Here is a 13,875-nt window from a genome sequence, read left to right as displayed (position 1 = left end):
CATCCTTGCTGTTTTAAAAGAATATTTTGAAAAGTGGTTAATTAAGGAGTATTTCTTTGAATACCGAAATGTTCACAGCCCTATAAAGCTGGTCCATTTTTTGTGTGGTGACGTTTATTTCCTCTTCATGGTAAATCACAAAAGATATAAAAGAATACAGATGAGAAAATCACGTCAAGAAGAGGAGACAAATTAAAAAGCAAAAGCTTGTGTATAAAGGCATGCCATGCATAATAAAACACATAATAAAATACAAAAACAAAAACAAGTTAACATTTAGAATCATAACTTATTTGTATGTACAAGTTGTAAATACAGGAATGGAATATGCAATGTGAAATTAGGGCTATAAGGATGGAGAATCTACAGAAGATGAGTTAAACAGGATATGATAAAATATATACTAATTAGAAGGTATAATATTAACAGAAGGTATAACTTTAGTTAACGTTTAAAAGTAGTGAATGAACTTGATCATCCTTTCAGAGACAGCGGTCAAGTATTCCATATTTTAGATCCAGAGAATGTAATATTGTTTTGGAAGGCAGATGTTCTATGTTGGGGTATATAAGTTAAAAGATGCTCTAGTATCATAATTATGTAAATTGCAATTACGTTTAAATATTTGGCTATAGGGAGTGTGGCAGGAAATTATTTAAATACTTGTACATAAATAAAGCTTGTTGTATCTGTTACTAAAGGTTAACAATACTTAAGTACTTTAAGTTTTGTAAAATCAGTTGACTGTGAGCCCTAAATGATGAATTTGTTATAATACGAAATTTTGTTCAGAACAATTAGTTTATCTAGGTTCGTACGAAAAGTATTTCCCCAGACAAGAAAAATAACGAAGTACTAATGAAGTGTACAGAGTTTTGAGAACTTCAAGAGGAACAATATGTTTAAGTCTACTGATCACTCCAATACTTGTCGAGATTTTACTCACAATTTCATCGATGTGGAACTTCCAAGTCAATTTATCATCAATAAAAACACTCAAATATTTAAACTTGTTAACTTTTGTTGAAAGATGTGTTATCTAATACAATGTTAACGTTCGATGAATTACTATACCTTTTTCGGTTACTGAAAATCATACAACTGCATTTAGATAAATTGAGGAATAAACGGTTCGCTTTGAACCAGTCACATATAATGTCACACATAAGGCGTTACGCGGTTAAACCTAAACGACAGCACTATAGGCTGGCTCTCTCTGTAGCTAGCCGAACCTCAAATCGCTTAAGCCTAAGCCGACGCGAGGTTTCAGAAAAAAAAGCCGATCAAGAGGATTTGTGGGATTGCAGAAGGTCACGAAAAAAAACCCTGAGATAATCTTTCCCTTATTTGAAGTGAAATGATGTGCACGTAGTCAAACGATCTGCTGCCATAACGTGAACCCCCAAAATATGGACCGAATTCCGGCCGCCACAGAATAACACAATTTGAAATAACACTGTAAGAGTATATTTTCAATTAAGACAAGTCATTTTATTTAAAGGTGATTTTTTAACATGCATAATTTTAAGCACATAGTGTCTTCCGGGATGAACTGGCTATGTGCTTTTACATCTGGATATACATGTTACCAGAAACCGTTCCACAATAAAGCAAAAAGATTGAAGATTGATTTTCTTAAAAGGGAGTTACCGATGCTTTGACCAACTAAGAACATCTCAATTGCCTTATTCTCCAAGCTCTATTACAGTTAACCAAACTATAGAATTACTGTTGAGTTTTTTTGGTGAACTTTAAGATCTCTGCCCGTCCTATTTTCGAGTATGATCCCGAGATGGATTTGTTTCTAACATGATTTTATCCCCCAACTAATTAGCTAATGCAACCGTTGTTTTAAATAAGGCATCAAACAAACAAACAGAAACACACACAAAAAACATAAGTCAGCCGAATTGTAGTTATTGAATAATTAGTTTATAGAATTATTAATGGCCTGCATGATAATGATTCAGGCGGATCTTTTGTGCATTACGGAGAAACAAATGCCAATTAAAAACCCGGGTTGTATAGACGCCTAAAGTATAAGAAAGTAGGCCAAGTTGTTTCTTTCGTAAAAGTCACACATTTATACAGATAGGCCTAGAACAGTTGCATGTCATAGGAGTGAAAGAAATGACTTTGTTAAAAGACACGGCGAAAGCAATTTGAAACGACTAATGTAATGATAATTTAGGATGAACACATATAATGCCAATGTATGGAGCCTCGGGGGGGGGGGGGGGGGGGGGTTACAATAGAAGTCCCCACTGAGGGCTTCTTGTGTAACGACGGTACGTTTAGGCCTACACATTGGTTATTCAATTCGTGTTAATTTGGTAACTACTAAACAAGCAACAAACATCATATTAACGCCAAACAACGCCGAGCTGTGAACTCCAAACACCAGCGAGACAACCATTGTTCCCTGCCGCAATCTGCCAGGTTTGTTTAATTGATTCGTTACACGGCGTGTCTGGTACAGAAGAGTTCGTTCAATCAAGTTATGAATAAATAAAACCGGCAAGGTGTTGGGAGGTTGCCTCCTCCCTAAGTGTGATATTGAAATAAATAGCGAATTACGATACAATTTGAACAGAACATTGACTTATGAAGTTGACAAATCAGATATTCATAATGTATTCGCGGTTTTTCAAATCACTTTGTGGCCGTTTCGTATGGTATCGAAAATAGAAAAGCGAAATAGTTTTAAGGGAAGGTGGAGGGTTTTTTTTTGGCATGAGGACAGTTTCTGTATGACATTATTATTGATTTCTGGTCCGGCCAGATTTATTTTGTGTTTTGGATCTTAGCAACGGGGAACGTCTTTGCCTTGTCAAATAGAAACACTGAGTAACTGTTTCCAGAAAGATTGTTTTCCCGGAGATACGAAGACGTCAACAAACCAGTCTCGTTTATACGCATTTAAGTTTTTTTTTTTATTGATGACATACAAGGCTATATGCTTCGGCTCAGTAATCTCTGAAAGACGGCGCCAATGAATTCTGAATTTCAAGTGTCGGAAAGCAATTCAATATTGCATTTCAATAGAATTTCTCTCCAATGGTCGATTTTAGCATGAGGTGGTTCCCGATCCAGTGTCGATTCTCATTTCTGATATGGAATGGGAACCAGTGTATCTTGCGCGACTGATTTTTTTGTCGGGTCGCAAATAATGTTATTGGAAGAAAAAAAAAAAAGAATGTAGAAGTTGAAACGTCCGGCAATTTGGTAACACCCCGGATGCTCTCTCTAGAAAGCGACGAATACCTCCCAAATAAATACAAATAAATGACGTATAATTGTGAAACACATTTTTCTTAAAAGCTTGTTCAGAGAGAATTGGACGAGGCGGGATTTCAGCGACCCACGGAATACTGTTCCCGGGCGCTCCATCAACCGAGGCGTGTCTAGAGGGCGCTCGTCAAAGTCATAAACTCAAGAATCACCCCGCAACCTAGCCCGACTGCGTCTGGCCGTACAGTACTATCGCAAGCTCTGTAGTACGGCCAGACGCTGAATGCTTCCAAAAAGACTGAATTTTTTTGGCCGCCGATGTAGCGATTTTGCTACATCTTTCGATCGCAATTATCTTTTCATCCAGGGCACAAATTTCCAAAGTTAAGGTTCGTAGTCGTAGAGCAACTCATACCTTTTCGAAAAAACGTTGTTTGGTCTCAATATTTTCATCCATCTGGCCACAAGACGAATTTCAGTCATCAGATTCCACAAATATCGTCCCCCATGCGATCCCCCATGCGATTTCAAAATGGCGGCCGCGCTGTAATGTATGCAATATGCAGGCGCGCCCGCGCAAATCATGAATATGCATAAACAGTCTGTGACGTACGACCTCGTGTTTTTGGACTCCAACCAACTTTCATATTTATGTCGCCTAATTTGTGCCTAAATTTCATGATCCGATTGATGGTCCGCGGTTCATCGTTTCACCAAAGGTTATATTAATAAATTAATTAATTAACCAACGGAATGTATTCATGTTCTTAGAAATTCGCTGCTTTTATTATAAGTTTGAATTTGTCACATACAATTTTGTGAACTTCAAAGAATTTTTTCTTCCATTTGCGAGCGCAACCGTGGAACGTAAACAGCGCCCTCATATTAGTTTCGCTGAAAGCGAAAGACTGCGCACGCTCAGTTACATTTAGCAGGTGGTCGTGACGTCACCACCTCGTTACGGAGCACACCGAATTGGAAATGAAAGCGGAATCGGACTTGACAACAAACCGGTGGATCAACGTGTTGTGATGATTGCATGTATGTAAAGTACTGTTTACGTTTTATCACTGATGAACGGGGTCAGAGACCAAGTGCAAACATTTTCGAGGCCTATAAATTGCCTGTGCCTAGTCTACTCCGTGCAACCGAAGTGATCGTCCAAAGTTTGAGTCCGATACAGGAGATTTGCCAGGGCGATTATTTAGTACTAGTTCCCGGCAGGAGATGCCAGCAAATTCCACCCGTGCGACTCCGGACGGCGGTAGCCGACTCGCCCACTCCACCATGGCCAGCTCACGGCCCGTCGACAACACCGCGTGGATCCAGGACTCCAAGAAGGTGGAGACATTCGAAGAGGCTTACAAGATCGGCAAAGAACTTGGAAGGTTTGTGAAGACTGCAGGGCCAGTGTTGTTGGCTACGACAAAATGTATAAATACCGGCACAGTAGTACACACTCGCAGTAAACAGCTCTACGCTACGCGCGCCCTCGCAGTGCGTGTATAGGTTCTCATCAGTTTGTGTTCACTGCCCATGCATATTGTACATCATGATAATGTGGTGTCCGATAATGTACATTATGTGGACCGAACCTGAAGGAGGTATATTTGAGGTGGGATGGGGAGTGGATGTAAAAAGTATATCCTTAACCCATTAGTGCTTGTATGACTATGATCCGCAGGGAATAAATACATGGTACTTGATGGTAGTGAGCACTACGTTACACACGTGAATGGTTAGAAGGACAAGTTCAACATTTTACGATTGATGTATGTGGGCCGTGCCTTTTCATCGGCTAACCTTTTTGGACCCTTCATGGGAAGAATTCCATACTGAGCCACCACTCATAATATTCCTTAGTATGACCTGAAAAGTACCAAAAGTTGTAAATCTGATGAAGAAACACTAAAAGGAGTGCAACAATTCTTTTAAATACTCGTAACTTTTTCTGCCATGGCCCATAGACTTTGTGCAGGAGGTCTGAGTGGTGGCCAAGTATGGAATTCTTTCCGTGGAGTCTGGTTTTGGGGGGTCCTTTTGCACTCTAAAAGGTTTCAAGGATACTTACACATGTACGTTTTAGCTACGTGTCCAACTACTAAGTTAACAAACTATGTTTTAATTATTTGTTCCTCATTCTGTTGTTAACATCTTTCATGTACTACAGCCATAATTGTAGTAATTCAATTTTTTTCATTCAGTTTTTATCAACAGTTTGGCAATAGATTCAAAAACGAACTATAGGGACGTCATTGTAAATTGATATGAATATTCAAATCAAGAATCAAAATGCAAATTGAAAGAGTAAATGTAGTGTAAATGTTACGTATTTGCCAAACTTCAAAGATGCAGACTCATGATTTGGCAGTGGGGATGTGTGCACTTAAACAGTAACCATGGTTTCCTAACCATGAAAGCAATCATGTTTGTAGAACTGCATGTATTTATATTTTCCTTTCGTGTATTGGTTAATCTCAGCAGCCAGAGGTGTAGTTCCTTTTCTTTCTTAGTTGTAAGATTTCTGTCTGGCAGTGTTAAACTTCCCAGAAATATTTGTAAGAAAATAAGCTGTTGTCATCAGTCTGCCACCTTTGGATCAGGGAGGGGGGGGGAACCTCCTCTAATAATGAAATTGCTGGGCCTAGATCTATAAAAACCTAGACAAGCTTGGCGCTAATCGCATAACATAATAGCGCGTAATCACAGCCTTTGTTTGCTGTGTCTTGTTTTTTTTTGTCCATGTCTATGACACAATATAGAAAGCGCCCGCTGATTGGTCAAAATCTAGAGGTCAAGAGACGGTTGTCTTGCATAATTAATCAGTGAATCTGCTCACATATAGACTAACCTTAACATGCCCTCATGAAAAAAATATAGATGAACATGGCTTGAGTTGGCCAGGAGAGCGGAAGATGTGCATGACGTATGTTGCTTCTTTGATGTCTTCAGCCTGATGCTGTTGACGTAGCTCAAGAGCCTGTGTGTGTGCCTGTGCATTGCAAAAGCAGTGATATTGATGTAACTTGACCCAGTTCCAGCATCTTCCACAACATCTCGGGAGAAAAGTGAAGCAATGTACAGTTTTCATGTTCAGTTACAGTTTGGAGGTAGGATTCAGTTGGCATTTATGTAGGGACCAGGCGCGTACGCAGGGGGGGTGTTTTGGCTGTTAAACACCCCCCTTTGCCATGTAAAAATATGGAGGGAAAAGAGAGTTATGTGACCGAGCGCGGAACAATTACAAATTATGTGCATGTTCTCAACTTTAAGCTTTGAATACAGAAGACACTTTATAAGAGCAAGAATACATAGGCCTATATGTATTTGAAACAAATGAAACAAAATATCCCCTCAATTTTAAAAACTTCTGCTAAAAAAATCAGGGGAAAAGTGGCCAGGAAACGCCTCAGATTGCACCACAGAGCATCTACGATCCAAAATTTCCCGGGGCCCTTAACCCTAAAGGGGCCGGGGGGCGGAATCCGCGGAATCCGCCCGCCCCCCCCCAACATTTTCCGTGATAGCCTCTAAAAAAAAAATTCGCGACCCGAGCTGTTATGACTTTTTAGCCTCGAGCTTTGCGCATCTTTTGATACCAAATGCATTGCATTACCAAATCGGACCACGGGTTGCCGCGTAGCGAAAAAAATTTCCGGCGCTACGCGCCGTGAAAACTGAATTTTCGCATAAACGTCGTGTACACAGAGCAGAATTGCCATTCGTACATATGAATAATTAATTAGCCATAATTCCAAAACCCTTTGGCCTATAGTCATGAAATTTCTTGGGTATGTTAAGGAAGAGTTGCTCTATGCATGTGCCGAGTTTCAAAAAATTTCGTCACTCGATGGCCGAGATCTTAGGGGGGCGGAATCCCCCCCCCCCCCCCCCCCCCGGCTGAGAAATGGTCAAAATAACCCGGCCCCTTTAGGGTTAAGCGGGCCCCGGACCCCACGCCGTAAGTGCTTCGCGCTCCGCGCTCGCATTAGTCCTCCGGCCAAATTCCCTCTATGCTAATTTCACCCTAGCGGTGCCCCCACCTTATTTGTACCTCATTCAGCGAATGGCTGAGGCTCGGACTACAAGGGGCCTAAATCCCTTTCCAAAATAGAAAATTGTGAAAAAATACGGAGATGGAACATGGTTCTCAACTTTGAGTACATAACAAACTTAATGAAGAACAAAAAAAAATAACAAATTTTAATGGAATTTTCGATGTTTAAAACGTTTTCTAAACGGTGGAAGTGGCCAGGAATCGCCTCAGATTGCACCACAGAGCATATAAAATCCATTTTTTTCCCGGGGCCCTTAAGCGGGCCCCGGACCCCACGCCGTAGGGGCTTCGCGCTGCGCGCTCGCAGGTCCTGGACCCTTCACTACAATTCTAGGCCCCCCCCCCGGCAAATGGCAGTCTGAATCCGCCCCTGTGACCAGAGCGCGTATGTATCCTGTATCTGGAGTTTGGCCTTAGGGGTGGGGGCGGTTTACACAAAGAATTAGATTCCCAACGGATGAGAATCATGAGATCCAGGGGACGAAGCTGAGTAAATTTAGCCAATTACAAGAACAGATCCTAGCACTTCCGCAGCCTGTGTCACTTTTTTTCTTGAATTTCTTCTTTTTTTTGTTTAAATGCTGTTTGTTGAGGGAGGGGACTGCCCACATTGACCCCTTTACTCATATGTTCATCATAAGACACAGAACATGTTTTGTTTTTTTCGATTTACTATGTTTGGCGGCAACACAAACTCCCGACTTTTATTTTAGCGTTAGGTTTAGCCCACTGATACTATTTTTATTTCGGGCGCCAACACAATTTACCATCTTCATTACGGTCATAAATGATGACATCCAATTTTGAAACACCCCCCTTGAAAAAATCCTGCGTACGCCACTGGTAGGGACGTTGTCTTCTTTAACAGTGGAGGTTATCATCTTTGAGCAGTAAAACACTATAAAAAGGATTTGAAAGGGAGGTGGGAGGGCTTTACAGTATTTTTTACAGGTCATGGTAAATTTGAAAAGCAAGAAGGGTAGGCCCATCACCAAGGGGGGGGGGGGGGGGGGCTGGTCCCTTGGCGAGCAATTAGCCCCCCCCCCCCTAACGGCAAAAGCCATACATGTGTATTTTTGTATTTTTATGGTAGTAAGCCCCCCTAGTTGGAACTATGGCCCCCTGATGCTCAGGGCTGGCAACGGGCCTGAAGAAGGGGGAGGGGGGAGAAGTGGGACACAGGAGCGTATCCAGGTTTTGGGTCCATGGGGGCAAACTGGGTAAGTTTTCAAAAATGGGGGGGGGGGGGGGGGGGGGGGGGGGGGGGGCTCAATCTGACTATTCGTGGTGCTGTCGAATTGACGGTAAGGACACAATAGCAGGGTACATGTATGTGTATTGTGACGCTATTTCAGCGACGTGCGTGGGAGAGAGAATTAACACAAGAAGTAGCGGCTATGAGGTGCTGGCATTTCAGTTTCCTGAAAATGTTAACAAATGTGGAACTGTAATTGCCAAAAACTTCTTTCCTTTTTTGTTTTTCACTTTTTTTGGGGGGGGGGGATTCTATGATGGTGGAGAGGACTTCACCCCTGGTTGTGCTGCTTCCTTTGAGCACTTAATTGCAGTGTGAAAAGCAGAATACGTGTACGAATAGGAATTTCAGTGTAAAGCTCATCTTTTTGGTGTTGTGACAATAGACCTCATTTTAAGACCTCAAGTGCGTATGGCAACGTGCCAGCACTCTTTCCACATTTACCATTCACTTTAGATTATTTTTTTGCCAATCCCAGAATCTTGGCATTGACAGGCTATCTGTCATTAGTGACAGTTTTTGCTGTAGTTTGAGCCATCAATTGTTGAAAAAAAAGGACTTTTTTATGCAATACTAAATCCCACATACATTTACAATTCAATCAACTGATCAGATTTGTGTATGAACAACGTAGGCCTACGTACCAGGCTGTATGTGTGTGTGGTTGGATCGATACACATGTACATGTACATGTTCATGCACAAGTACATGTAGGAGTTGTTCTGTCATACTGATAACCATGATAACAGACCTCTATGATTGTAAATGTGTCTCAAAGTTCAGTGCTCATATTTTTGATAAAAAGTGAAGTGCTCGGATTTTCACAATCGTTATCTCAGTGTCGCCTTGTGCTGCACAGTGCTTTGCATTGTATCTTTCATTTATCTATTTAACAAATTGAATGCAAATGTCGTGTGCATTGGCAAAAAGTCACATGCGTGTTCAGTTGCTACTTATTGTATTTTTGGATGGCTTTTGTGCCTGTGAAACGTGTTAATGAACTCCAAAAAGGAAGTTCCGGTTTGGTTTCGGTACTTTCTGTTTCCTGACTTTGGGTAATGTAGGCCTACACATTGGGGAAAAGACTGAAATTAAGGTTAAATTCACAATAGTCCTTATAACTTGCTGGTACTCAGATCTTTATATTCTTTCTTCTTTTTATTTGTTAAAAGTAGAGTGTGCGTATCATTTGCAGCCATCCAAAAAGTAACTGACAAAATTATTGTTGAAAAGCTTACTCGGTTTAGAGGCAGTAATGGCACTAAACTCCCTTTGAAATTATTCTTTCTGGCATGCTGTCATTTTGAAGAAAATAAAAGAAGAGCTTTTCTAACAATGCGTAGACACATTTTTGGACTGCGCGAATTGGCACGCAGCCGTAAATGGCTGCGTGCAAGCGTTGAAATGACGCACATACGTGCACGGTTGCTATTATTCGTCGGTTCAATGCATGACATCCTAAAATATTGTTTTCTGGGAATGTGTATGTACAGCATTCACCGAGCTAAAAGTTCATCAGGTTAGTTGTTAAGCACCTTTCTTTGGATTTTGGGCACTTTTGTTGCTTCAAACAAAAAAAATACATAAATGATAGGGCCTATACTCTACCTTTAACAATAAATGAACAAAATGTTTGCTAACGCCTTTCCCAGCAATACAAAACCATTACCCACTGGCTATGGTCTACGGACCTACCTACACGTACATGTAATTCAAATGACAGTGTTTATATGTAAATTATTACAATTCAGTTGTAAAGTGTTCTGGAAACTCATGATTTTTTTTGGGGGGGGGGGTTGGGGGACGGGTAAACCTATTATTTTAAGTATCATACAGTTTTATGAGCATGTTGTGTCTATTCATTGATTCAACTGAATATGTGAAAGGTTATTGTTGGTTACATGTAGGGATACCTTTCAAAATGAGAGCAGGTAATGGCAGGTGACATATTGCATACAATTAAACTGTCAGATAATTTGTTTTGTTGTACAATAGGAATGGATGGCTTACAGTTTCAGCCTTCAGAGTACATTACTTCAGCAAAAAAAGACATAATAGAGAGTGGCATAATTTTTTTTCGTGAAGTATTTAAATGGATCCCCAAAACTTTAAAGATTTGCATAATTTGCAATGCATTCATCTACGAGGAAGGTGTACATTTCCAATTTCAACATCTACAGCAGGCTGCCGGTATTTTCCCTGCCTTTCTCAAACTTGATTGCCATTTGTTGGTACCGGTAGTCAGTACCCCTTTTTCAGATCAATCAATGATCGCAGCATGTGTACATAGCTATTATTATGGGATCATTCAGACCATGCAGGGGGCCACACATAATTTTGATTAATTTTCTCGCGCCGTGGTGCAATACATCCACCTGCGATAACTTAGCTGTGCATTATTGACCTGATTACACTGGCACAGATAATATCTGCACATGCAGTGATAAATATTTGGCAGCAGGTGGCACCAATCGATTGGCGGACTACTGGTTACCATGCATTGTGTACAATGCATGAAAGCGTAGTGATAAATAAGCTGCAGGTCAGCCTGAGTCTCACATGTGTGATCTTTGCATATGACTGGAAAGGGGTTACGGTGAAGTCAAGAAAAAAGCTGTCGTTCTGGTTACCACCATCCCAACCTAGAAAATAAGGCAGAACATAGATATTTTTATTCCATTTTTTTGTTTAAGTTATGGTGTGGTGCCACCCCACCCTCATTTTTGGGGACAGTTTCCTGCATTGTAAAAATGTTATTTCATTTTGTAAGTTGGTCGGCAGTGCGGTCTTGCTGCGCCATGCAGGGAAGCCTATAAATAGTAGGCCTACAGCTATTTATAATATAATAACTATTTTTTACTATTGTTTACTGTTATGAATGTGTAAAAAAATATAAAAATAAAAAAAAAATCAACCATCATCCCACCCTATTTTTTCTGGCTTTAAAAATTTAGAACAAAAAACCCCAACGTACTGACCTACCCACCGTGTTTTTTTTAAAATGAAATAGGAAACAAAACTTTTTTTATTCTTGGCCTGATTTAATTCCTAAAATGTCTTTTCTTTCGAAAAATTATACTTTTGAAAATTGGTACGCTTCTGTGACTTTCTCACAGAGAGAAATGATATAAGAATTTCTTGAAAAGATGCACTTGACAAATCATCCCCCCCCCACAAAAGTAACCTTTAGATCAAACTTACCATCTGAAACTACAGAATGATTATTTTCAATTTCAAATTTTCAAATTTGTGATCTCAAATAATTGAAATATATGTCAATTATTTGAGATCACAAATTTGGACAAATTGACATCAAGAACACTCATCCCTTGGGAGGGGGGGGGGTGTGAAAGATTACGTCACGTATAAAACACTTCATTTAGACTAAATGTTCAGGTATAATGTCCAGTCGGATCAGAGGATCAAACATCCTCGTATGCTGTCATTTTTAACAAAAAGAGAGGAATTACCATCAATCCTCGCGATGTTTAGGACCCAACCTTCGCGCATTCAACGGACCCCTGTGCTTTGCGTCGAGAAAAATGCATTGTCACAGTTTCTCAAGAAGTTTATCTACTGGAGCTGACATTTCGAAAGGTTAGTTTTTTTAATAACCTGCTTTGTTGATCCTTGAATTGGCAAAAACACTTTTTTTTATTCAAATGGTGACCATTACCTTTATACAAGTAACAACAACAATGTGAACACCATGTTGGTTTCAGGTCTCTTATTTTGCCATTATTGTCAGTATTCAACACGGCATGCATTGCCAAGTACACTGATATATATTAGTATTACTGTATCCTACTCGCAGTCAGTAATACATTTTTGAACATGTTAAAAGATTCATGTATGGGTATGTACTCCTGCGGTTTTGAATTGCATAAGATTTGGTGATTCCATAACGCCGGCAAATTTATGGCCAGTGCTCCGGCATGTGTTGAGTACGTGTCATGTTGGCAGAGCACTGTTTACTGCCCTATCAAAGATTTATGCAAGTGGGACGCCTCTCTGGGCAATTTATACGAATCTCTCTCAGGCTAGTCGTGGTATGATTGGGGGTTTAACGGTAGGGTATCGTGCGGAGCCTGCTTACATTATACGGAGTCATTCTGGCCCTGTTTTGTATCACTTTCGGGTTTGGTGTTATGACAGGAATATGGATTGAGTTGAGTTTATGATTATTGCAGAGCGATACCGCTAGATGCCTGGCATACACACATTTATCAAAATGACTTGCTTTTTTGTAAAGTTTTTTTTTCAATTTGGGGTATCTATGGATTGCTTGTCTGTAGGGTAGCATTTGTGGTGGCAGAACTTCTATTGAGATCGTGTTTGATTACTCACTATAATGAAATTTTTTGTATTAATAATTTCTTCAATTAATTGTCTCATTTGACTATTATGTAAGCTACATGTGTCTTGAAGGTTGCAAATCGAGGAACTTCACATTACATAGGACGTAGAGACGTAGGCCTACTGCATACATACATGTTCACCATAGAGGTGCACATGAATTGAAGAGTCATGATTTCCAAAACGCGATAATATATCCATGAAAACAAGTGAACAAGTTGCACTGGTATGAATTTTAAAGAAGAAAACCAATATAGCCTAACAGCTGTTTTAAAACTTCATTTTTCGCTGTATTGTATTCTTAAATTGTGTTTAACTACAATCATGACAATGTATACAATGTATAACATCTGTCCAACTGACATTGGGCAGCCAGGAGAGAGGATTCTAAAAGGTTACAAAATGGCGTTTATCAAGTTTGGAAATAAACTCTTCAATTGTACATAAATTGTACATTAGACTTGCTTGTTACTGTGACAACATGGTCACAATCGAAGCTATGTATTTGTTGCAATCAGAAGTACATGGTCGAGGCAATATAAAATTGGGCAGAAGGATACACATGTTCATTTTGTACACACAGTCGATCATACCCAGTATGTAGATTCATTGAGAATTTCATACATACTCTTTTGCATGTACTTAGGTCGTAATAAAATTTGTTTAGATACAGAGACAGAGTACAGATGCATCAAGATTTGTAATCGCCGAGGTTGAACCTGTAGATACCGTGGCAACGTGCCCAGCACTATTCCAATCGATACACCGCATGCGATAAAGGCTGCTAAATCTGCCATCGATCGCCGGCACTTTAGCCTGTAGATGGGGTCCCGCTGGGGCCCTTCCAAATTGTATTAAGAGGGTACACCAGGGGGTTGGGGGACCGCATCAGTGAAGAAGATGTTTTTTACGTTGGAAAGTAAGTAAGGAACGAGACACTTTGGATTGGGAAGAGCATTTCTTCATCCCGGCAATT

At 40.1% G+C, this 13,875-nt stretch overlaps 1 protein-coding gene across 1 annotated transcript in view; it reads left to right on the top strand.

Moving 5' to 3' along the window:
* The first annotated feature begins 4,183 nt into the window (after positions 1-4,183).
* LOC119741223 (calcium/calmodulin-dependent protein kinase type IV-like) overlaps positions 4,184-13,875 on the top strand; it is a 40,256-nt gene continuing 30,564 nt past the window's right edge. The window contains exon 1 of the mRNA XM_038216962.1: positions 4,184-4,619. Coding sequence (XP_038072890.1) covers positions 4,459-4,619 — 161 coding nt within the window. The 5' untranslated portion in view covers positions 4,184-4,458. The remainder of the gene's footprint in view (positions 4,620-13,875) is intronic.

Source organism: Patiria miniata, unplaced genomic scaffold, assembly GCF_015706575.1.
Source record: "Patiria miniata isolate m_02_andy unplaced genomic scaffold, ASM1570657v1 HiC_scaffold_5, whole genome shotgun sequence".
Classification (NCBI taxonomy): Eukaryota; Metazoa; Echinodermata; class Asteroidea; order Valvatida; family Asterinidae; genus Patiria; species Patiria miniata.
The sequence above is the reverse complement of the archived record's forward strand: the minus strand, read 5'-3'. Positions and strand labels throughout refer to the sequence as shown.